General features: G+C 38.8%; 1 protein-coding gene across 1 annotated transcript in view; it reads right to left on the bottom strand.

The window, feature by feature from the left end:
* TRHDE (thyrotropin releasing hormone degrading enzyme) overlaps positions 1 to 25,980 on the bottom strand; it is a 218,084-nt gene that overhangs the window by 84,140 nt on the left and 107,964 nt on the right. The window contains exon 7 of the mRNA XM_075150062.1: positions 10,061 to 10,126. Within this exon, the coding sequence (XP_075006163.1) occupies positions 10,061 to 10,126 (66 nt within the window). The remainder of the gene's footprint in view (positions 1 to 10,060; positions 10,127 to 25,980) is intronic.

The following is a 25,980-nucleotide window of genomic DNA, read 5'->3' as shown; positions in this document are numbered from 1 at the left end:
CATCAAAATGATATTGAAACAGCAAGCACATACGGAGTACAAGGCCATGCCTGCAGTGTAGATAGTCCCCACCTAGTAGTAAAACTATCACATCTGTTTTATATACAGACACAGCATCAAATGCATTCCTGTTTCTCCCTTGAGCCACAGTTTGATGAGACTTGGTGATACAGCTAGACTAAGTACCTTCCGCAACCTCTGCTCCTCCTTGTCCCCGTCCCCCTGTTTGTGAGGCTATTTTGCAAACTAGACCTCTGAAATGGCCTGTATAGGAAGTACATCTATCATTCTGCACCAAGGACACCCTTCCTTCCTCGATCAAGTTTACCAAAAAGGACTCCAAACTCCTCCACTGGTACAAATGAAGTGGCGCTGGGTGGCCACGCATGGATGGGAACGAGCAGCTGGAGGTAGCATTGAGGAAAACAGAAGGGTGGTTTCCTAAGCCAGTGTCCTGTCCAAGTATGCGGCGAGTATTGTGAAAGAGACCAAACAGAAAGAAACACGGTGGTGATTTCAGAAGACTGTTAAGAGAAAGATTATCAATGTATCACATTTAAGGGAAACAAAAAGTTTATTTTGAAGTGCATTTCTCTAAAAGTGGTGCTCAAATGTTCTTTTCAAATGTTCAACTAACGGTTGATGGTATCATTCCTCAGGAATAAGCTAATTTTGCAGTGCATTAGTTAACCTTCATTAAACCTTATGTATGGACACTGTCATTCAGAACTGAAGTACACTAAACTCAGTGACTTCAAGTCACAATGAAAACACTATCATGAATTAAAGTAAATGAAATAACAGTTAACTTCAGTTTTGAAAGTGCCCACATGGGGCTACAATAAGGTTTAACTAATCCAATTACAATTCACACCTTCAGCTACTCTGAATGAACTTTTGTGTGTCCCTGTATAAAGACAGCTTAAACCTTGTTTACTTGGCATTAAAAATAAAACTCTGAATTAGAATGTTACATCTCTTTGAACAATCAAAGAATATAGCTACTAAGGATAATCTTTTTTTTCTCCTTATTTCTAATAATTCTACACATATCAGTGGAGCTACCTGTTGAATCTCTTCACATAGAAATTTATTGGCTAACGTATTTTAAGTGATTACTAATTCTACCCATCTCTTCATTTTCTGAAAGTGGTGTCCCTGTAAGACGTCCAGGCCTGGCAGAGAGGACTGGGGTTTTTTTATTTTTTTAATCTTCTCCAAATCGTTTTTGTCTTTTTCTTTAAAAAATAACACAAAAGAATTATTTTATCTGCTCCATATACAATCACACTTTTTCAATTGCTAATTCATCTAGCCTGTATTTTTATTGTTAGTTGCAATGAGCAATTAAAAATTCCTAAGAGCAAGTAACACTTTCAATGTTCCCAATAATTCTACTGTGGTACAACAGGAAAGCAGTGTTTAAAATGTCCACTATCAGGAACTTCTTAGCTAATTTCTAGATTAAAACTCACAAATAGGTAGAAAGAAGTTTAAAAAAGCCTGAGAGGTGTGCAACCTACTTCAGAGGCATCATGCAAGTATTCAGTTCAGCTGTGTTTTGCTTTCTCTTTGGGCTACTACCTCAGTCAACACATAAAATCCTAGGGAAGGAAATCAGTGAAATCCCACCAATGTACACCAGCTGAAATTCCAGCCCTTTATTTTCAAAAGGTATATTTAGACTTTTTTCACACACAACAGTGATACAATGCTCGCAATCAGCAGCAACTGGAAAATATCCACTGTCAACATGTCATATCTGCAATTAAATCATTACATCCAAACAGCAAGCTATAACTACTAATCAGGAAGAGTGATACTGGAACCATGTATGGAAATAAATCTTAATTTTCTCTAGAACCAATGATGCTGAATAGGCCACATAATTATAGTATTTTACTTTGTCCCTTTTTCCTTTGTAATTCATAATACTCCAATACACTCTAACAACAGATCAGCAGAACTGACATTTCTGGCATTATATGGGTCAATGGGATTTTCAGCATTGATTTCAGTGGGAGAAGAATTAGGGCAATGTTAAGAGTATCTCACCCACGGTGTTGGAAGTGTAACATTCATTTAGAGGATACAGATAGGACCTGCGTCCTGTCCCAAACAGCACGCCATCCAGGCTGAGACACAAGAGAAACTAGTAAGAGAAAGGAGGAGGCAAGAGCCATCATTACGTCAATGGGACTGCTTTCTTCGCTCTACCTGCTTCTTGTTGATAAGACACCAGTACTGCAAATCAGAAGTAACCCAACTGAAATCACTATGGCCCTGTCATTTTCATTCCAATGCAAGAAAAGAATCAAACCTCAAACTACTGTAAGAAATGCAATTTTGCAATTAATACATCTTCTGCAATTGCAACTCAGTGAATCCAGTGTGAATGGGGCATCTAAAACAGATGCAAAATTTGTACTCGGGCAAATTTCCAGCTACTTTAAAATATATCCTGCTTTGCTGGGGATCCTTATTAAAAGATCAGAACTATTAAAAGGAGAAGTTTATTTCCCTTGTAAAATACAGCTTCACCTATTAGCTATTAACATGAAGAGGAAGGAGGTTCCATTTTGAAACACAGCAACAGCAATTGCAGTGTGGTGGCAAAACAGTTTGCATGCAAATCTAAAAGAAACAGAAGGATTGCAGAGTTATTGCCTAGCAGAGTCTGATGGTATCTGCTGTGCAGTGAGACACCTGCTAGTATATTAAGCTTGGCTTTAAAGAAAAATGTATTTGATGTATTATTTGGTAGTGGTACTAAACTGCTGAGCTAAGAACAGACCTTACAGAAATAAAGTACTCTTTGCAAAAATTGAACTACATATCGACTGAATTTGTACATTCATTTTAGTTCTGCCTTGTTTGGTTGTATAATACATTTGAACCTAAAACCTGATATTGCTCAATAAATACATTTTTAATGCACACAAAAAATGACAGAATGTTTTCCAGAGATATTTGGATGGCACCTGCTAATTGTGACAGTTTGGCTGCTCATTCCTCTGCATTAACTTGAACTATGCCCAGGGATCACTAACCAGACAAAAAATCTCTGCTGTACTTTTCTGTAATACTTTTTTCTACAGAAGCCCCAGAATTGGAAAGACATTAATGCTACTTACTATGAAAAGGTCACCATAAATCACTCGAGAAAACTTATTGTAAGTATGATTTGCATGTCACTGTGTCTAGTCCATAATGATCTGCAACATTTGTACAGTTACATGAGTAACAGGTAGGAAAGCAGTAACAGTGAAGCTTCGACTTCGCTTATAAGTTATTTGTTGTTTGTATCAATTGAGCACGTTTCTCATGGTGCAAAAGATCATCATACATACAGTCACTAGAGCTGCATTTAATTTTGCAAAATTAAGACACCTTAAAAATTATTAGCATTTACATCTGGCTATATGCTACTGTGTCTACCAAGCTACAGTAACGGAACTTTAAATGTACGTAGAGAAAGAGAAAGGAAGAGGAAGAGGAAGAGGGAGGAGGAGAAAGCGAAGGAAAAGGAGAAAGAGAAGGAGGAGAAGGAGAAAGTTTTGATGACGGCCTGTTTTATCCAGTAGGGATTTAGCTTTTTTCTGAATGTCCTCCACTGGGCTCAAGAGAAGTAGATGTATTTCATTTCTGACCTGTATTAAGTGTTAACTAGGAGTTCAATTCTGCAATCTTTGTGCTGGAAATATCTCCACTGACTTCTAAAGAGCTAATGAAAATTTTGATTGCACGAGGATGGCAGAATTGCACACAAAACATGTACTTCCAATGCCCTGCGAAGTCCATTGTGCTGCCTCATAGCAACAGAGGCGAGGTTGCCACTGAGGTCCTATCAGGAAAACAGCATAACTTTATTCCAAAAGAAAACATTTTCTTAAATAGCCACTCAGCCTGCTGACGTTATCTGAGAATTCATACCTATCATTCTTCCTCTTAAAAATTCCTATAATAAAAATGAAGGAGAAAATAGTCATAACCGAATTTCACAGGCAACAAAGTAAGAGAAGCTCACTGAAAGCACACCAAGTGAGTAAGTTCGCGGTATCTGTAGTAGGACTGTTTGTAATATTGTCGTAAAGGGCAATCCTGTTCTGAGGAAAAAAACTTAACAAGTTAAGTAAATCATGTGTATATTAATTGTTTTTCTTTTTGTAAGAAGCTTGAGCAATGGAGCAATAAAGCAACATTTTATCCTAGCTGAAGAACAGCTTCCTCCTAATGAAGGCAACACCGACTGTTACCTTGCTTTAAACGTGGGCACTGGCTAGTGTAGCAGTTAGCAAATGCTGGGGCTACAAAGCAAATGAAAAGTATACAAAACTATTGAACAGAAGGTCAATTCAGTTAGCATGGTCCACTTTGTGAATTGAATCAGACAACTGTCCTATGTAGAAAACACTGGGCAATTGCATTATTAAAAATCCTGGTTAAGGTGCATACAAAAAAGGAAAAGAATGCAAAGATAAAATTAACTTCAGCATTTCTCAACAACTGTACATTTAAATTATGCATGTTCAATCACATTTTTTCTTTAAACGGAAGCATTTTGCTATACATATAGTATACTCAAATCCTCTTGGAGCTAGAGGAAGGAATTCCATTTTTAGTAGTGATATCCAAGTGTAGCCCTTACTATGCTGTACATCTTTAACACTTTCAAAGGAAAAAAATATTGTGACACTGCAACTTACAGAAGTTCTTATGTAAATCTTTTACTGACCTATGTAAGTCATGGTGGAAAAAGCTACAGCAAAAGTCCATAACACTGAATTCATTTAACAAACGTAAACCTAAAATCCAGAGTGATGTAAATTAGAAGCGTAAGAAATGGGGAGGGCCCAGAAAAGGCAAAAGAGGTTATCAATCTTGCATGACATGCAGTGTAGAAAACAGTGATGTCAGCTCCTATGAGATTTCCTATGACTTCCTATGTCCTGCTTTTAACATGCTCGAATTATCTTGTTGACAACTGTCAGTAGAAGTGAAACAGTTTAAAAAATAACGCGATCAGTAGCAACTTGCTTAAGGACAGGTCATAGCCAGTATGCCTATGGTGATACTTTGATGTTCACCAAGGTCACACACTCTGTGCTCTTCTACACCAGAGGAGATGGGTGCAGAATTAGCTGAAAAGTACTTTACTCAACATCTACTAAATGCACCAGCTGCAACACCAAGAGGTACTCCAGCTGTAAAGATGCTCCTGCCTGGTGGCAAAAGTTACATCCTCCCACTGAGCAAAGGAAGACATCAGGTAGTTCCATGTGCACTGTTGATCTGGGGACAGCATCGCAGCTCATTACTTCACTGAGCCTGATCCTAAGGTGCCTGATCTTTTTTGTTTTTACAGAAAACCCTATTAAGAAGTCTCAATGATGTCTCACTTTAAACAGCGTACAGCTAACAGTTGTGAATTGGGAATAAAGATATAATAAATAGGTATGATAAAATGAGTACACCGAAACCTGTTTAATATACTAAGTAAAATACACAATTATAAAATAATACTGTGGAAATAGATTAATACATTTCTTGTACTACTAGATTCTTGTACAGAAGTGGCAAACAATATGGAAAATAGCACACTAGAGCTTTTTTTTACACCTAGAAAGTTTCTGATAGGGTTTCACATTGACTGCCACAATTCAAACAGAACACAAGCATGCACAGAGGTGTCTAAAAAGCAGGAAATACTAAGCAGTATAGATGAAAGAAAGTCTAACTAGCTTTATGGTAGTAAAAAGTTATTGTAATCTGAACCATGCTTTATTTAACAGCCTGCATGTCAGATTTCCCCAGACAGCTCCTCTGAAAGGTTGACCAATTTGTTTCAATACAGAGGCCACCCAACAGCACCAAAAAAGACAGCATATATCCAAAGCACTGTATGGAAATTCTTCTTCCAAATGTACAATGTGAAGCCTAAAGTACAAAAGCAGTTAATTTATCACAGAAGCAGAGACTCCTACAGTAACTAATTCAAACTGCTGATGATGCACTAAATCAGAGTGAGTGATGAACACATACATAGCAGCAAGTGAAGTTCAAAAGGATACAGATCTATGTGATCAATGAGCTGCCACATGGCAAATGAAATGCAGTGTTGACAACATATAGTAATAGAGATGAGGTTCTATCAAACCAAATATAAGAAAAATTTAAATAAACCAGTGCAGAAATGTCTCATTACAGAGCTGGAGGTGCCTCTTTACACACATCTAAGTACCAGACTTTCAAATCACTGGGCTTTCTCTCTATATTTAGTATGAAAAACCCCCCACTGATAACTTGAAGAGGTGCCTTGCTATAAAGCAGCAAAACCTTCCAGGAAATGTAATACAGTGACACCAGTCATGTAAGCAACCATCTATTTCAAGCACACAGATTAGGAACAACAGGCTGCAGATGAAAATCTCACAGAAATCTAATATTATATTGCATATTACTGCCCTGAGTGATGAGTGAATGAAAAGGCCAACTTACGGCTTCTTCCTCTACCAATCTATGCAGTTCAGAAACATAATTAGAGCAAGTGATGCTGACCAAGCCTCTTCATACTCTAATCGCTGTTCTAGCTTATTAATGGCTTTTTGACTGAAAAGCAACACCACTTTGTAAGAAGAGTACTGGCATTCAGTGACGTGCACCTCTTGAATTCCCCTGGAGCATAAGAAACTTTGCACAACATGAAAGATGTCAGGACTTTTAAAAAGAAAGAAATCACCTACTGTGAGAAGGAAGGGTTTATTAGACATTTTCTACAAAAATAATAGCTGTGACTTTCTCGTATGCAAGTGTTACCAGTTGTGGCTATTACTGTCATTATTCAATTATTCATTACAGCCAATATAAATATGTTCTCTTTTGGTTTTGTCTATGGAGTGCTATGAGAAAACAGTGAGAAAGTTCTGTCTTTGTTACTAAATCTTCTCTTTGAAAATGTCACATGATTCAAGACATCGTATGTCTTTGAAGAGCTTCCAGAAAATCACACCTTCCCTAGGTAGTCTCTTGGCTGCAGTTGTATTGTGGAACTTCCACACTATAATCCAATGGTTTTTCACAGTATATTTACCGTGATAGGAACAGGCCAATTATTCTTGACAGATATGAATCTCTCCAAAGTCATCTACGCTATAAAACTGAGCATCTTTACTACAATTTTACCTCCTTGCAGACTCCTCAACAGTGCAGTTTGCTGAACTGTTAGGGATCGTGTGCACCTTTGTACATTTGCTTCAGCTCATATTCATTGTTAAAGAATATCCAACAAAGAGCCCCACTCTCCTTCATCAACTTTTTTCTTCTTTTTAACACAATGGATTGTTTTCTTTGACATATAAGGGATTTTTCTCCCCCACGCTATCTTGATCTGCTCTTCAAAAAGTCCACCTGCCAGGTGATAGCCATGTAATTAGATTCAGAAAAAAAGTGGTAACTAACAAAAAAGGTAGCTATCCCATTTGCTTCTTGCTCTAAACCTTATCTTTTCCTCTCCTTAACCCAAAGGTTAGCATATTTGTTGTAGCTTCTCTCATATAAAAGCTCTAATTCTGTAGTTCTTAATTAAGATGATGAATCATACCTTGATTTCGATGAAACCACACTCAACGCAAACACAAATAAAGGGCTACTCATTTTGGTTTATGCTAATGTAATAAGACTACAGGAATACTCTTTTTTATCATCTGCGAAACACTTAAGGACATACCTAATACACTGAAAAGAACTGAAATACTATTAATACTATTAACACTGATGTGCTTCATGTACTGGAGGCTAATGAAAAATAAAGCAAATAAGATAAAGCAGAGGTCCTTCAGAATTCCATTACTCAGCAAGCCATTAGAATAACCCAGGACGAACAAATCATCAAGTGCACTTTCAGAGTATTCGTTATGTGAAGAGATTTATAAATAGTAGTAATATTTGATTTTGCAGCTATCCTTGAGAAAGACCATTTAGTTGAACATTAGAATTCCATGATAAAACTGAATTCAAGGCAACATGATGCTAAATCCCAAGTAATGGTACCAGGGCTAAAGAGCTAAAAAGCCTAAACCAATGCATGATAGAAAGGGTAAATTAGTCCTCCAGTTCCCCTTACCTTTAGCAAAGCTAGCCTCCCAACTCTACAGTGCAGGAACACTGTTTTGTTAGATCCACAAAATACAAAGAATTAAATGATTGACAGATATTTCCAATTGTATAATTTGTAGCTTATGAACAAGCTTACGAACTTTATGTTTTATTTTGTTCAACTTGGACACATAGACATGGAAAATCTCTATCTGGATTTCAAACAGGTTTTATAGGAGAAGTTAGAATATCATCTTCCTACTGAACTGATGCCAAGACTTTAACTAGTCAGATTTTCACAGATTTTTCATAGACTTTCATTAGGAAACAGAAGAGTTTCTATTTAGAGCAGAACCGGTGAAAAGCAGAAATAATAGGAAACCACTCAAATCAAAAAACAAAGCTCCATTACAACTTTATGATAATTACAATTATTTAATCCCTGCATAGCCCTATTCTTTGATCTGAACTTTTTTCTAAATTTATTTCAGGACAACTTGCACACTGTTATTTCTCAGGGAAACGTAGAAGAAAATAGAAAAATGGGGCTTCAGATATATGTATTAAAATGTTCCCTTCCTAAAACCCTGAGTGAAATGCTTTTTTGGGAAAAAGTGCTATTGAATTTCCATATGAACGGATCTGTGTAGGAAAAAGTTTCCAGCTGGAATATGAAGTTTGCTGGACTAAGGACAGAAGTCTTATTGGCTTAAATGAGATGAGGGTTTTATCCTTGACATATCAAGATTTTATGAAGGAAACTTTTGATTTCAAGATTTCTTATCTGGATAAGAAGATTATCTAACTGATCTGACCCCGTGTTACAACTAAGAAAATGATCCAACCGGGTCCTGTGCATAAATTACGCTGTAAACCCTGAATGTCCTGTAAAGTCTTCAAAAAGCTGTATTCCCCCAGCAGGTTTCCTTTCATTGCCTATTGCATGGAACACACCTCTCTGACTAACCAATGCATTTATTTAACTTTTGTTTTATATTTTATCTTCCAATTTATTTTGGTAGAGGTAGAATTATTCTGTTAAAAAATGACCTGATCCTAGACGTAGTTTATTTAAATTTCAAAATGAAAAGCTTACTAAGAACAGATAAGATTGATTGCTCTTTCCATCTTAGCATAATTGTATTTCAGGTGAACATCAATTTACTTTAAAGGACACTTCTAAGTAGCAGGCTGCATCATACATAATTCATCAATCACAGCTGCCTGTAACATGATTTACTCAAGCAGATTTCAATGGAATAGAGGGAGTTGCATTGTTTTTTATGCTTTCGCTTGTTTGTTTTTAAATAGTTTACAAAACACTCATTTGTGCTGAATTATTGCTGAAAAGAGTTCATCCTTGGTAATCAGCACGTTGAATTTCTTTCTCTTCGTACAGAAATGTTACCTTTTTAAATTTCTTTTAAAAGGCAGAGTGAGTTTTCAAAACATCATTAAGGCAGAGAGCACTCCATGCTTATCAAAGGTAAAAATAAAGCTCAAGGATTTTGCTATCGGGGAAGGGAAGGTAAAAATATTTATCTGAAAAGCATTACTAGTTTTAGGGCTGTGTATTTTCTAGCTGGCTTGACATCATTTGTTATTATTTGTTATACCGGCACGCAAACATAATTGAAGCTAGCCCTTCACACAGTTGTCACATGGATAAAATGGTTTTTAGGGGGCAATCTACACAAAACGGACACAAAACTGTGTGCCAGTTAAAGTGCAATCACTTGATACACCAGGAAATATAGGTGAAACTGGGGGCACCGCGATGTGTGTTACACTATGCAGCGTCTTCCATCAAATTCAGCTTCAGGGACATGTTGGTGTCTCAGATGGTCCTGAAGTAAAGAAACATTTCCACAAATAGATGCAAATATAGTTTAAAAAGAAAAAAGAGAGAGTGAGAGAAACTGCTAGAAATGCACACCTACACAAAGACAGAAATGCCTTTACTTACTTGTAAGCCCATTTGAAACACAGAGTGACCCATAAAGTTAGCCAACATTCGAATTAGGGCTGCACCCTGTGGGAAGTAATAGACAAAAAAAGAAGTTACCTTTTTTGCATGTCAATATTACACAATAATAGCAATCTGAAGTAGGCATTTCCATCCAAAGCTATCGTCTTGGAAACTTGTGATTAACATAATCTTTATTTGTGTTGAAATGAAAAAGAGAGAGAGAAGATAACGCAAATGCTTACAAGGAAAAGTGAGGAAGTAGACTGATATTGTTAATATCCTGCCCTGTATGCTGAATAAGGCACAGGTCATAAAACACACTCTCTCCACTGCTGGAGCACAGACGTGTCAGCTCCACAGCTGGTTGCCCCCAGCCCTTCTGTGCACTCAGCAGTACTGCGCAGTTTTAAATGAGGGCAAAAAATAATGTCCGTGCTAAATTCTACCACAGTGATTATTCATAATATTTTTACCTTCATTATACTATTGGTAATCAGGATATAGTGATACTACTTCCCTTTGTAAAAGCCTTCGAGATCTAATGATTCATAAAAATTTTATAAGATGTGGATATACATATTTGACTTATTAATAGTCAGCTTATTTCCCAGACTGTCATGCAAAGAGGTAAGTACTTTTGTATAACACTCTTTCTCTACTTATCCAGTTCTTATCCCTTTGCCCCTTCAGGCAAAGAAGAGAGATCTAGAAAATTTCTTTTGTTTCACAGGTGATTCTAATTCTCCGTACTTACACCAAGAAACAGATAGATACTTGCTAGAGTAGCTTTCTTTAAGGCATTCCTTTTGCATTTTCTCACTCCCTCTCAGAACCACAATTGCTGTGTATTTTCCCCTTGCGTAAGTGCTCTATTTCAAGCAGAAATATCTTTGCAGATCTGATTTGATGATTTAGCTATAATATCCCACTTTGCAAACCAATTTCAAGACAACCAGCCTTCCAATCCCATTAATCAAATGTTATACTTAGTACTGATCACTGCACAAGAGGGAGGACACATTTGATTTAAAGTCAGTGAATAAGAAAAGGCCATATGAAAACATGATGCTAGAACTCAACAACCTCAGCTACAGATGTAGGTTCAGGAATTAGGCTAATGCTCAATTAGAAAACAAAAAAAAGAAGAAACATTTCACAGATTCAAAAATTCACAGGTTCTAAAGCCAAAAGGACTGTTACAACAATGTAATCTGACTTCCTGCATTAAGAGAAGTCAAACAGTAATTCAGGCAAAAACCCAGTGCTTCTCTTTACACAACAGCATCTATTTTAGAAAGATCCAAGAAAAGGAAAATGTTTCACAGTACTACATAACTTGTCACAACTAATATTTACTCTCACGGTGCAAATATGTACCTTTTTATAATTTGAATTTTTCTAGCTTCAGCTAGAAAAAAGATTTGATGTCTTTTCCAGCTAGATTGAAGTTCAAAATAGTTTTGGAATTCAACAGTTGTCCAAGTTTTAGACCATTTAACACATGTTCCACTTATTTTTTTGTATAGTGCCTATTTTTGAAATACTGAAGGAATTATCTGTAATAACCAACATTTGAAATAGTGATATAAATCAAAAAGATTAGTAAATTATTAGTAAATCTTAAGAAACACAACAAGTTCTTCAAAGACAGCAACAACAAATAATATACAGTTACTAAAGTAACTGAAGAAAAAATGAATTAATTCAGGAGATGTTTGTAATTGCTTATGAGAATTGAACAGTGGATAAATCAAAAGATGGTGTTTGCATTACTAACTCTATGCTATGTTTTTATGGTGGTATCTAATCTTACTGGGAGACCAATCATGTCTGGAACACACAGTAGCATAGAAAATAATCCCTGTTGAAACAGATTATTACCTGCCCAGACAAGACCATAGGTCAGGAAGCATTATTACCCTTATTTTACCAGAGGAACAGAATGAGTAAAGTTCTCAGAGGTGTTTAAGCAGATAAATAGCAGATTGTCCTGGTTTTGGCTGGGATGGAGTTGATTTTCTTCCTGTTAACTGGTATAGTGCTGTGTTTTGGATGTAGTGTGAGAATAATGTTGATGACACGCTGATGTTTTGGTTGTTGCTAGGTATTGTTTACGCTAGTCAAGGACTTTTCATCTTCCCATGCCCTGCCAGATGTGCAGGGGGCTGGGAGGGAGTGTGGCCAAGGCGGCTGGCCCAGCTGGCCAATAGGCTATTCCATACCATATGACGTCATGCTCAGCATATAAGGCTGGGTGAAGAAGAAGGAGGGGGGGCGTTCGGAGTGATGGCGTGTGTCTTCCCAAGTAACCGTTACGCGTGATGGAGCCCTGCTTTCCTGGCGATGGCTGAACACCTGCCTGCCGATGGGAAGTGGTGAATGAATTCCTTGGTTTGCTTTGCTTGCGTGCGTGGCTTTTGCTTTCCCTATTAAACTGTCTTTATCTCAACCCACGAGTTTTTCTCACTTTTACCCTTCTGATTCTCTCCCCCATCCCACCCGGCGGGGGGGGTGAGCGAGCGGCTGCGTGGTATTTGGCTGCTGCCAGGTTAAAGCACGACAGTCCTTTTTGGCGCCCAACGTGGGGCTCGAAGGGTTCGAGATAACGACAGGTTTGATTGGAATGTGCTAGATTGAATTTATAGCTGTTACTGCTGTTTAGCTATTAATTCGCAGGCTCTTGTGCTTGCCATGGGGCTTGCTTGCCTTAATGTGTATTAGAGTCTTGTGCTCGTTAGTGGCTGCTTTTTTGCTCTCGCTGCTTGCTGTACTGCTGCACTGCTGATCGTCTTACTGTGCTGTGCCTGGGAACATTCTGATAACAGCAATGGGGATGTGCCTAGGCTGGCAGGTGGCCAGGGCATCGCTGCTGCTTCTGTGCTGCTGTGCTGGACAGGCTGGAACTGCAGCGTGAACTCGAATTGAAGGGACTGTGACCTGTGGCTGAGTCCATGCGGGACAGGACACCCCGAGGCGTCTGTGACTGTGGATAAGCCCATGCCAGAGCAGGTACATCTTGAAGCGTCTGTGGCCGTGATTATGTCCGTGCCGCAGCAGGTATACCTCTGAAGGGATTGTGGCCTAAGGATAAGTCCACGCTGGAGAAGGTACACCTCGAAGCATCTGTGGCTGTGGATAAGTCCATGCTGCAGCAGGTACACCTTGAAGTGTCAGTGGCTGTGCATGAGGCCGTGCTGGAGCACCTCAAAGCGTGTGGCCGTGGATAAGCCCATGACAGGGGAGGTACACCCCTGGAGAGATTGCAGCCATGGGTAAGGCCATGTTAGAGCAGGTTTACTTCTGAAGGGACTGTGGCCCATGGAGGAGGTCACACTGGAACTGGTGCACCTCGAAGCGACTGTGGCTGTGGACAAGTCTGTGCCGCAGCAGGTATACCTCTGGAGAGACTGTGGCTCATAGGTAAGGCTCCACTTGGAGCAGGTACACCCTAAGGGGCTGCAGTCTGTGGATAAATCCAAGCCGGAGCAGGGGCAAGGGGAGGAGTTCATTGCAATGTTAAACCCTATGGTCTGGCCCAAAGGGACCAGGGGTGGAGATTGTAATGGATATACCTTTAAATTGTTGTAACCCATGATTTGAGTTGCATGTTATAGGAATTACTATAGCAGGAACCACCTGAACCAACGGAGGACAAACTTTACAAGAAGCAGCGCAGGTGCAGCAGTGACCCGACCTGAGCTGGTTTTGGTGCCCAGTAACTCCATGCAACACACCACCTCTGCTGACCTGAGTGACCACCATAACAGATGGAGCCCAAAGTCATGGACTAAATGAACGCAGTGGACATTTTGTGGACATTTATGGATATTTTATGGACATTTTACAAGGGTGGTCCATAGACTAAGGGAATGATATCTGTGTATTATATCAAAAGATGAGAAGGGGGATGGTGGGTAATGAGAATGTATTGGATAGTGTGGGACCTGAGCATGATGTAAATGGTATGGAATAAGGGGTGGATACTGTCCTGGTTTTGGCTGGGATGGAGTTGATTTTCTTCCTGTTAACTGGTATAGTGCTGTGTTTTGGATGTAGTGTGAGAATAATGTTGATGACACGCTGATGTTTTGGTTGTTGCTAGGTATTGTTTACGCTAGTCAAGGACTTTTCATCTTCCCATGCCCTGCCAGATGTGCAGGGGGCTGGGAGGGAGTGTGGCCAGGGCGGCTGGCCCAGCTGGCCAATAGGCTATTCCATACCATATGACGTCATGCTCAGCATATAAGGCTGGGTGAAGAAGAAGGAGGGGGGGCGTTCGGAGTGATGGCGTGTGTCTTCCCAAGTAACCGTTACGCGTGATGGAGCCCTGCTTTCCTGGCGATGGCTGAACACCTGCCTGCCGATGGGAAGTGGTGAATGAATTCCTTGGTTTGCTTTGCTTGCGTGCGCGGCTTTTGCTTTCCCTATTAAACTGTCTTTATCTCAACCCACGAGTTTTTCTCACTTTTACCCTTCTGATTCTCTCCCTCATCCCACCCGGCGGGGGGCGTGAGCGAGCGGCTGTGTGGTATTTGGCTGCTGCCAGGTTAAACCACGACACAGATAAATCTGTCTAAGCAGATAAACAGCAGATAAAAAAAAATCTAAGAAATAGATAAATCTTATTTATCCAATAAGTAACTTGGGCAGGGCAACCCAAAACATCTGTAGCAGAATCAAAAATATATAAAAGAAATCAGTCCAAATCCTTACCGACAAAGACATTCTTCTGCTCATCACACATCCCTTTTCCTACTCACTTGTTAGTATTTCAGGGTCCCCTTGTTTCTTTCTCACAGTTTAGATTTCACATAGTAGCAACGGGCATGTATTTACATAGGCACCTTAACTCTACTGATTTCTGTGAGGAGTAAGCAAGGAAAATCCTTCATGTGATCTTGCTCACAGAGTCTTTTTCTATCCAGAGACCAAGAACTGTCAGACACACGCAAAAAAATTACAAAATTCCTCTCACAGGTGACATTTAGCCAAATTGGATGAACTATGGGTGACCCTTACACATCAAACAAAATAAAAAAGCAATTAAAGATTGAATAGGAGATCCAAGGCACAAAGGCAGGACTATTCTCTTAGGATCCATCCATTTTCACAGCTACTTTAGAAGTCCTTTCTACCAATTATTTACCTTCAGGAAATCCAGAAGTCCTACTTACAGCTTCCAGAACAACAATACACTTGTCCCAGCTCTGCCATCTTCCCCACACAGGGAAGGCAAACGCCTTCTTGACTTGTTTGCTGAAGGATAGTACAGGAAAGGAGAGAGAAGGAAAGGAAAGAGATTCTGAAGAAAAAGTGGAAAACAGAAAACCAGAGAACCTCAGGGGAAAAAACTGTCTTGGGAAGAAGGGAGGAGAAATGGGAGCAAATGCAGCTCTTGATGTGGAGAGAAAAGAAACAGGAGGAAGAAAAGGGAGGAAACCACGTATTTGAACCTTTCTTGCACTTTGAAAGCCGACAGCTTTCAAGAGAACAGCAATACATTCGTAAGAAGAGCAGAAGAAATCAATACATGCCCAGCTCTGGGAAGGAAAGGGAAAGGCAGCAAACACTGGCACTCTGGAGATGAAGAGAAATGGGTTTGCAGGGAGAAGGATTGAAAAGCAAGAGGTATGCAGAGTAATTGGCATAAGGAAGAGGGGCTTACTGAAAACAGGAGCTTGGAGGATGACCCTAACCAGAGGGTCCTGGGAGATAAAGAAGGTATGTGCAGTAAGTTCAGTTACAGAAGCAATGAAACACATGACCTTGGGGTCAGCTGAATGGCCCAATGTACTAACATTTTCACTGCCTATTTGCCTAGCAAGCAGTGAACTAGATGGGAGTCCAGAGGACCTATGCTTCCATACCTTCTGAAAGCTTCTCTGACTTAGACCTAAACCTACAGAAAAATCCTAAATCACAACAAAACTGTCCTGCTGTAGAGGATGCTCTTTGGAACCCGTCAGCATCGTTCCCTGAATGCCCTGACACGCAACCGATCTGTTCCCCACTTCACTCTCAGGGCCACTTCTGCTCTGCCAACATTTGTCCAACTGAGGAATGAGGTATGGAGTCTTGAGAAGTGAACCTGGCTCTCTTACAGGGCAGAATGGCCACTTATTGATGATTTAAGTGCTTCCCTCCAGGCAGTGGATGACTCAGTACCTTGTCAAGAGGTAAAACACATTGGTTTAACAGGTCTAAGGGAAAGCAATTCTTTCCTATTCAAAAAACTTACCCATGTTCCTGTCAGTAAAATCTGACTCACCTTAAGCCATTGTACCCCATCTTAACAAAAGTCTAGACAAATACACTGGACATTCTGTGAATGATTAATGGCGCTACTTGGCTCTGTTGAAGCACTGCACATTAGCAGATCTCATGAGTGCTTCATAAGGTACTGATATCAATATCCTGCAAATTAAAGGGAAACTGAGGCACAACCTAGTGAAATCATTTGCCGAAGATCACTCTGCACACTCCTCATATAACCTATGACACAGTTGAAGCTTCCTCAGCCTCAGCACTGCTATAGGAAAGGAAGGTAGAACACGTCAGCTACTCTCTGGAAATTTACTGCACACACAGTCCTTTTCTGCAAAGTGCTCCTGGGAAAAAGCATGCTCTTGGGCAATTATCCAACACTGGCTGAAGTTCTGTAAGTTTATACTCTTTCTTTTCCTGAAGAAGCTGGTTTGCACACTCACACCATGGTAAAGATCATCCATAATTAATAGGAGCAAAATTCCTTTATATGTGAGCTGAACTTGTCTTTGAAATCTACAAAATGCAGAATCACAGCTAAGGCATTCAGTCTAATTCTCTCCATGCCAACATAAAATAATATGATTGCAACCTTGATCTCAGATTAAATGAAACTAATTTTTAAAGACTCACTCCTACATTTTTTGATCCTGTGGCATCACTACAGGTCACAATTACTGTAAGTTAATTTAATTTTCTGACTTATTGAATGATCTAATTTTATTATATCTGATTTCTTAAACGAATTGTTTCACTTGCAACTTGCATCCTGTAATCATTTCTTACACAAAAGAAAGTACCAAATGGAATTTTCTTGAACAGGAAAAAAAAGTAAGTCTTACCTATGAACCCACAAAAGTATGACTACTGTATACAACACAGGAGGGAATACATCTGACCAAATGCAGGTATCTGTAGCATTTGTGTCTACAATTACTTTAGTTGTTTGGACTTCCTTTACAGTCAAGGGACAGCATCAGTCACTTCTGAGTGCACTTTATCTCATTTTAAAGTAGACCTCCAAACAGATCAGGAGAATTGTACCCTAAAAGCACCAATCTCTTGTAATTCACTAGAAAAGCAGCCTTGGGTGTCTAGCTCATATGTACATATCTGCACTGCAGACATCTAAAGTGAGGTGAGACGAATTCAACTGCATTGTCCAAAAAGGCCATACAGACACTGATTCCCCACTCTGTTACAAAAGTTCTGTACGAGTAAGTAGTTCCCAAGAATTTCTGAATTGTGGAGCTATAAAACTGGTGTGACACCATCCTTTTCTATATATATAGTCATATAACATATAACACATTTCGGTTTATTCTACATTGTCATACTTTCATATAATAAAACCAGCAAAGGAAGGTATTGAGGGTCCTGAAGAGAGGGCAGTGTGCTTGCTAGCTGAAGGTGGATGTTTTGTACCGAGCAGAGAGCAAAGAAAAGCACTTAAAATAATGAACTGGTGAAGCAGTTGCAGTGAAGGGAACAATGTAAAAATTAGTAAACCAGCACACAGGATTACGGAGAAGCTAGGAGGCAAGGGCAAGGGGCTCTGTGTGAAGAGATAAAAATGAGCTGTAAATTCATTCAGCATTATTCTTTTAAGGACCAAAAACTATATCGGTATTCTAAAAAGTATTTATGAGAGAAAAATGTCACCAACACAAAACAGAAACCATGAACTACAGCTAACTCTTGTGAGGGTGAAATAATCTATCGTTTTATAAATGCATTGGAGTGGGGGAAGGCAAAGAGAACATAAAAGGCTGACCCAGAAAAAGCATAGCTCTTCTGTCCTTCCCACCAAAACTTGTCATTTTTTCCTAGAACATCAACTTCTTTTTTTCTTTTTGGTTCTGCTTTTGTGTGTTTTGTTGGTTTTGTTTTAACCGTAGGATTGAGATTCATCTGACTGAATGCAGATGCCTATATAGTAGCTATCTGATGCTTACTCAGTTGTGTACAGCTGAGCCAGCTGCCTGACTCCCTTTTAAAGGCAATCCAGAGAGAAGTAAGCACTTCAGCTCATCCCGATTCACCTCATCCAAAGACATGCATCTAAAATAGGATAGATTATTTTCACCCTAAAAGTGCCTGTTTATCTTCACTAATGATACGGGGAAGTTAGAGGACTAGTCAATTGCAGGAGTCCACACAGTGAACATCCCAAGGGAGATGACATCAATCCCTCTGAAGATATTTTATCCTGCAACTTACAGAGCAATCTTAGAAAATGTGAAAGCGTAAACAGTGGAAAAACACCTCCCTGAGCTTGTGAAGTCTGAGACAGCATCTTGCAGGCTAACCTACCCATTTATCTCACGTAATGCCAAATATCAGTAATAATAATTACACAGACCTCAATATATCTCTTCTTCACTGAATGTCCACCTTGCCACCCTTGTTTAGGAATGAAAGCTGTTTATTTTCATTTAGTTCAGAACGATCCCTTTTGTGACATAACAGCTAAAATCAGGAAGTATCCTGGTATGAAAAACACCACCGTGGTATCCAAGGTGTAAGGGAGGAGTGAGTGACTACCAACAAAAATTATATAACTGAATTTCTAAAAAAGAAAATTTAATATGTCAATTTTCCACAAAACCTCCACCCATCCATTTTGCTTTTTCTTCTCTCGTTTAAAAAAAAAATCAACCTTGAATACAGGTGATTTATTAACATTCTTCTATTGTGCAGTAGTCAGTTCAAAATCAGTCTTGATTAATATGTAATAGCACCGCTTGTTTTTCTAATACAATGGGACACAGATAGGAGGCCTACAGTTATTTTTTTGTATGCTGGTATCCCTGCAATTCAAGATTAGGATTACTTTCTTTCTAGCTAAGGGAAATGTGAGGTACTCTGTCCTCTACCTCAATTATACTAGATTTTATTCATATTATTGTTAGAGCTATTATTATCAATAATAACTTCTTACAATAACCTTCCTCTTCATTGATTAAAACAAGACTCAGATCACATACAGGCACTTACAGAGGTACCATTCTTTCATAAAGAGCTCCTGATTTAAGATGAGAATCAATACATGAAGTTTGATGGGTACTAATATATACCTGACACATACTAGTATTCTTTTTTTTAATGAATCAGTCACGTAATACACACATCAAATAGTTCCCTCCTTAAACTATTTACCCTGAGCTATAGGCGAGGTGCCTTGTCAAAGACTTTTTTTAAATCCAGTGTCTACTGACTCCCCCCAAGAACTCCACTGGGTAGTGAGAGAGAATCTCCCTTTGCAGCAGTTTTGTCCTGGCAAGACCAACATATTTATCCATGTGCTCAGTTATCTTACTCTTTATGTCCTATAGAGTCCCCACCTTGCCGGAGAAGGAAGTCAAACTCATCAGCCTATAGCTCCCAGGACTTCCCCTGGAGCCCTTTTTGTACATTACCCCAGCAATTCTCTGGCACAGTGGCCACTTGTAAGGATGGTCTATGTCCCATTGCCAGAAGTTCTGCAGCTCCACATCTGGTTACCTTCAGAATGTGCAGGTGGGTGCCACCCAGCTCTGCAGACTTCCTAACAACTAACTCAGCTCTTCTAGTTAGTGTTTCCCATATGCCTACCTCAAATTGATAGATCCTGCAATCTATCTGTTACAAAAAATAAACTGAGCATGGGAATCAACCCATTCTTCAGCAGGAAAGTCTAATGCAAGTAATTCCCTGCACTTCTCTGCTATATTCTTAAAAATCTGAGTTCCCCTTTTACACTTTGGCCATGACATGGCCCCTCACCAGTAACCAGAGCCACACCTGCTGTATACACTCAAGTCAGGCATGAACTACCTTAGCAGAATCACTTAAGATCACACAGAAAATTTCAAATTTTGCTTAATATGTTTTGAATAATGGTTGAAATGTATCTTTTCTTCATGAAATGTGCTAAAGAAAGGGATTTTTTAGAACTGCAAATTTCATAAAAGCAGCATACGGGTTGTTTTTTTTTTTTTTTTGTAATTGTTGAACATATTTTTACAGTACTCTGTCACATAGAAGGGCATCCACAATCAAATGGGTTCTTAAGTAAATTAGTATAATTTCATTTCAACTCAAAGTTCCTGAATTCATACATTATTCTTTATTTCTCAAAACCTTAATAATTCTGTGATTCTAAGCTCATTTCAAATACTAAAAGAGCATATTACCAAGCACTCACAGAAAGAATGCATATTTGCACATTATTTTTGTAATGTGAACACTAGCCAACAACTAATATCCAAGTCACGTTTTCCAAAACAATCATTCTTTGTTGGTACTAAGCAACCACAGCTGGATGCCCCATGAAATTTAGCTTATTGGGAAAAACACAGCATGAATTAAAGTGAAAGAACAATGTACATCAAACATGTAGCAAAAATGTGACATTTAAAAAATAACTCTTACATAAAATCAAAAAACAAAATGAAATCTGTCGAATCCTGGAGAAATTTAACACAGCAATATGTTTTGACTAAGTCACATCTGCAGAATTTGCTCAAATGGAGATACAGAATAGTGTATATGTGTGTAAATGAACTATTCAAAAGCTTGGCCAACTGAGTTGCAGTGCCACACTACACGTAGTGCACTGAATTAACTGAACTGTCACCCTCAGCACCTTAAAGAAGAGGATCAAGGGATGGGAGAATTCTGGCTGTAATGTCTGTTGAGTAACTGGTGTGACCTTAAGCAAATCAATGGACATCCCTTACTTCTTCTGTAAGAACAACTGAAAACTGGGTAACCACTTTCAAATCTGGGTGTTGCATTTAAACTGTGCTTCCTTAAGCAAACATATACACCATACACTCTTGCTTTTTTCCTTTTTCCCCATGAGGAGAAGTCCAACCATTTGTCAGCTCCCACTCAGAAGGTCATGCTGAAATGTATTTTACCTTCCTACCTTTGTAATCTGAACTGTCTTTCATGGTATATGGCCTTATCCTGATAGTCGTGGAACACGTGTGTCCTGTTCATGCCATCAGTTACAATACGGTACTGTGGCGGGTTCCTGAGAGACCTCTGCTAAAGTCCTTCTATCGAGCTGTAAAAGCAGAGATAATTGCAAAGCCTTCTCTGGAATTCTTCAGCTGTCTCTATCCAAAATATCTCATCTCTGGGAACTGCAGAAGTACTCACTGAGAAATTCTTTTCAGGGAATTAATTAGACTGTATCATGAGTCACCAGCACTAAATCCCTCTTTCATTTTCAGAAACTGAGCACTGTAATACATCAGCTTGGCTATTTTCTGTATTCTCCAACGGCACCTCCAAATACTACAAGAAAAACGAAGCTTAATGCATGTGAATTTGATGAGTGTGAATGCTTCCTTATTTGATTAGGATAACAGAATAGATTTGTTTAAATGAGTAAACATGTGCCTATGATTTCCTCCCTGTGGCAGAAATGTAAAATGTTCAAATGAATTCCTAGGGGCTTTCCCTTTGGGAAACCCACGTAAAAGCTGTAAAAAGAAGTAAGGAGAAGATAGGTATATGCAGATTTCGCAGCATACTAGTAAAGAATGTGACAGTATGAGTCTAATCCTAAATTCTTAGTCTGGGCCGTCATTCAGTTCCTCACTGAAGTACCGTAAATACGTAAGCAACCCCACTTAAATTCCACAGCTTACACACCTAAAATTAAGCAAGTAACTATGTACTTGGCTGAATTTGAGTGTGACTGGTCTTCCTGCACTTGGTAACATATTATTAAAAGGGACTACATTCATTAAAAGGAGCCCAAAAGACTATCACTACTTGATTTTAACAGTACAGACTAGAAAAAAAAATCAGTCATTTAATTTATCTTCTTTACTTTTTAAAGTAATACATAATTTCCAATTGATATTTGCTTAACAAGCAGTGCACATCCACAAGTTAATGTGTTGTTGATATTCAGCAATAAAACCAGAATATATTTTAAGAAACAAATTAAACTTATACTATTTTTAAAACTTTACTTATGGTGTGGTTGAGTCAATATTTTTAAAATCAGCAAATATACCTATAAACCTGTAAAGTACTGTGCTAAATCATCAAAGATGCATAAAGGCATCTTACGTTGTTTTTATAGATTGTAAGGCCATTTATCTGATGCCAAAACATCACTGAAAAAGCAACATTATATTCAAGGAGAGCTTTTCACTAGGAAATCATAATCATTTTCTATTCTGACAAACACAGCTGTTCTAGGGCTGGATAATACCAAAATGGTCAGATGGTAAGATGAGCTTTGGTGAAATGTTTGTCTTAGACATAAATTCTGTTGCAAATTTTAGGAACATGACACAAAGAACAAAATTCAGGGGTAAATGACCATAACTAATCATGTTCTTCAGGTGGATATTGTCACATCATTTTCCTTGAATAATAAAAGGTATCAGTCACCTAGACAAAATGCTATCGGGACTCCATTTACAACAGGAGTTTTATTTAGCCTCACCACCAAAATCTCTCTTACATGTTCTGACACCACTGACAAGGACAAAAGCACATTATACTTTTTCATTAAATGCTGTATGAGGAAATCTTCAAGGATGGACAAACATAAAAGTTTATGACATTATTTACGTAGACGGGCCATCATCAGAAGTTAAGGAAGAAGCGAATAAACTATTGCATCTTAAAATCCACTGTATTAAGAACCTCTTGTAATAAGAAAACTGGCTCCACAAATCCATGTTTTCTATTAGGAGTAACGGACAAAGATTTTCCCTTTTATGATGAATACTTACAGAAGTGTTTACACGGTCAGTTACGTCACTTCAAAGAGGAAATGCATCACCATTTTACCAACCAACTCCATAGAGAATCCAAAAGCAAATTAAGTAGAATAAACCTCAGAATTTGCCATGATTCTCCATTGATGACTACCTTGGGGACCAGTATGATCTAACAGCTATCTATTAATCCAGCCAATGTGTTCTGTAGTGATATGGTACAGCACTGAGTTTTTTTAACTAGAGTATTATGCCGTAATAAAACAAAGATTTTAAAAGTCTATGCCTCAACACAATTTATCTTTACCAACCACACATTTAATCTCATCAAAGATTGAAATCAGGTCTGTTTGACCAGGTTTGTTTCCATGAAGCATGAAAATTAATATTCCTTTTTTTTTAGCTCCCTAAATACCACATAAGAATCTCAATCCATTTGCCTAGGACTGATTTGCAACTAACTACAATTAAACATGCCACTCTACTTTCTCTTTTTTAATATATCTTTTAAGCTTCAGAAATTATCCAGTACTTAAACAGACCTTTAAAAAAAAACAACAACAACAAAACAGTGTGGAAGAGGTTATTTAGAGAGTTCCCTCCTGAATAGAGGTCCTGCAGGCTTGGAGTATCATATTTTGATCAAAATATTGACCATATTTTTATGTCAAGTTTTTTTTTCCTTTTACTCTTATTTCATTACCTCCAGTTTATTTTCTATTTCTAATTCTTACAATTTGTTCCAAATTACTTTAACATTTGTAATTGTTGCTCGTTTTACTGATCTGAACTAGGATGTGTGTCAGCAAAAGTCACCCCTTGCCTTTACTTGGGCATTGTTTTTTGGACTCCTTCAGGGAAAAACCAGAAACTACCTCTAAAGGCTTACAAAGGTACTTTGCTGAAAATGACTGTTACAAAGTAAAGCCGGAGAAGCAGAAAAGGCAAGTGCATTTCAGGAACTCTGGTGCATAGGGTGGTACCTCCACGTACACCCACCTCTATCAACGCTTCATTTTAAGCCATGGAAACATCTGAGATACGGATGCACTATTCTGTTCCTTCTACTCCCTGTTGGGGAAAGAAGTATGAGAAATGATGGCAGGGCACAGTGTCGCAAGCCACCGTTGCCATTTCTGCTTTGACCACCTCCTCTAGCCCTTGGGAGCTGCTGTTTGCTGCTGCCTTTCGACAGGGAACAGGCAGAAGACAGTCTCGTACCACAACACGTTGCGCTTTCCCGATTGCTCTACCTTGACTGAGCAATCCAGACTAACAAGCTCTTCTTTAAAATAAAATGCCTTTATTAACATTTGTGCTCCATTTTTATTATTTCCAATCAAACCCATATACAGTTCTCCCCAGCGTGGGGAACGTAATGCCTCTGAAGCACTGTAGGTGTGTACGTGTTTCGATACCACACAGTGGTTTCTATGTTTCTTCTTCAGAAAGTACTATCTTAATATACACTAAACGGTGTAAAAGGTTAATGACTGTTTTGAGTCAGGAAGGTGCTCAATTTAAGACAGATATCTTGAAGCCCCTGCCTACTTTTATGCCCTAGCACCCACTGGCTGGTGTGGGACAGCCTGCATACTTGAAGTCAGGCGCTCTTGGGACAGCTCTGAACTTGAACCTAAAAGTTTCACCAACTCTTGAGTTTCAGTGGCTTTCATACTGGAAGCACTAACGACCTACAACCTTTTTATCCAAACAGAAAGAAATTATTTTCATTACAAGATACTTCTTCTGTTACGATGTATTACAAACAAATGGCTCCTGAAAACACCTTCCGTAATCTGGGCACTGACCTGCTGCGCTTGCAACTCGTGGCACAGAAACCAGCATCACGCTAACGCGCACCCAGGGCTTAATGACATTCACAGACAACATCACGGCTAAAGTAGTCAAGGAGAACAAAAAGCTTCCCCTTTACACTGTGGTAAGGGAATGGGTTGCAAAGCCACCTGGATTGTATTTTAAGACTTTTAACTAGCTGGATGCCATCTTATGCTACTGATTTAGCTATGTGAGTATTTAAAAACAAAAACTGTTTTACTATATTTTACTATTTAAAAGTATTTCTCCAGTATTTCTTTCACTGTTGATAAGCTGCTCTCACTCTTCTGTGGTCATTTCATAGATGCACATTGTTACAATTTCATTGCAGTCATGAACTCCGTGGATTTCACTCTGATACTAATCCTGATTTTACCGGGCAGAATAGATGTTTTGGGTTTTTTTTGTTTTATGTTGTTATTACAGTGCCAATATCCTTCCCAGTGCCTGAGGAACAGAAGTAAAAAGCACAAAGGTTTCAGAGAGCCTTTCCAGTAGCTGCAGTTAGCCCTCCTGTTCTTCTACATTCTTGCAGAACATGTTATGCTGTAAAGTTTCAAAAAGGATTACACTCAAAAGTGTGAGCAAGCCACTGCTTTCAATTTCTTAAATTCTCCTTTGCCAGAACTGTCATTGCAACATACAGGGAAGCTGGGCATTTTTCTTTGTGCAAATTTTTAGTTGAACAGGTTTCCTAACGCAGAACATTGCCTTTGAGGGGAGGCTGGGAGCATGGTCCCCCTTTATTAGTATTAGAATTATATCTTCCTTCCATCACTCAGACACAGACAGCAGGGAAAAGCATTTTTAAAGAAGTGGCACAGAGTTAAGAAGGAAAAGAAAATTATACATACAAAGGTTTAGGAAATAATTAATTGTTTGCACTACAAAGCCAGGGCCAGTAACTGATCTCACTGCTGAGGTTAATTTTGCTTACAGGGTGGAAAAGAAAAGGAATATTCTTCTCTATTCCAGTCATCCTCTTCCTTGTTTTGATTATTATTTGTCACTTACCAAGACATATTCTACTGGGGGTACTTTTATAGTTACACTCCATCATACTGGTCTTGCCTGCTCTGATTG

The sequence above is a fragment of the Calonectris borealis genome, chromosome 1, assembly GCF_964195595.1.
Source record: "Calonectris borealis chromosome 1, bCalBor7.hap1.2, whole genome shotgun sequence".
Lineage (NCBI taxonomy): Eukaryota > Metazoa > Chordata > Aves > Procellariiformes > Procellariidae > Calonectris > Calonectris borealis.
This window is presented reverse-complemented; position numbering and strand designations above follow the sequence as displayed.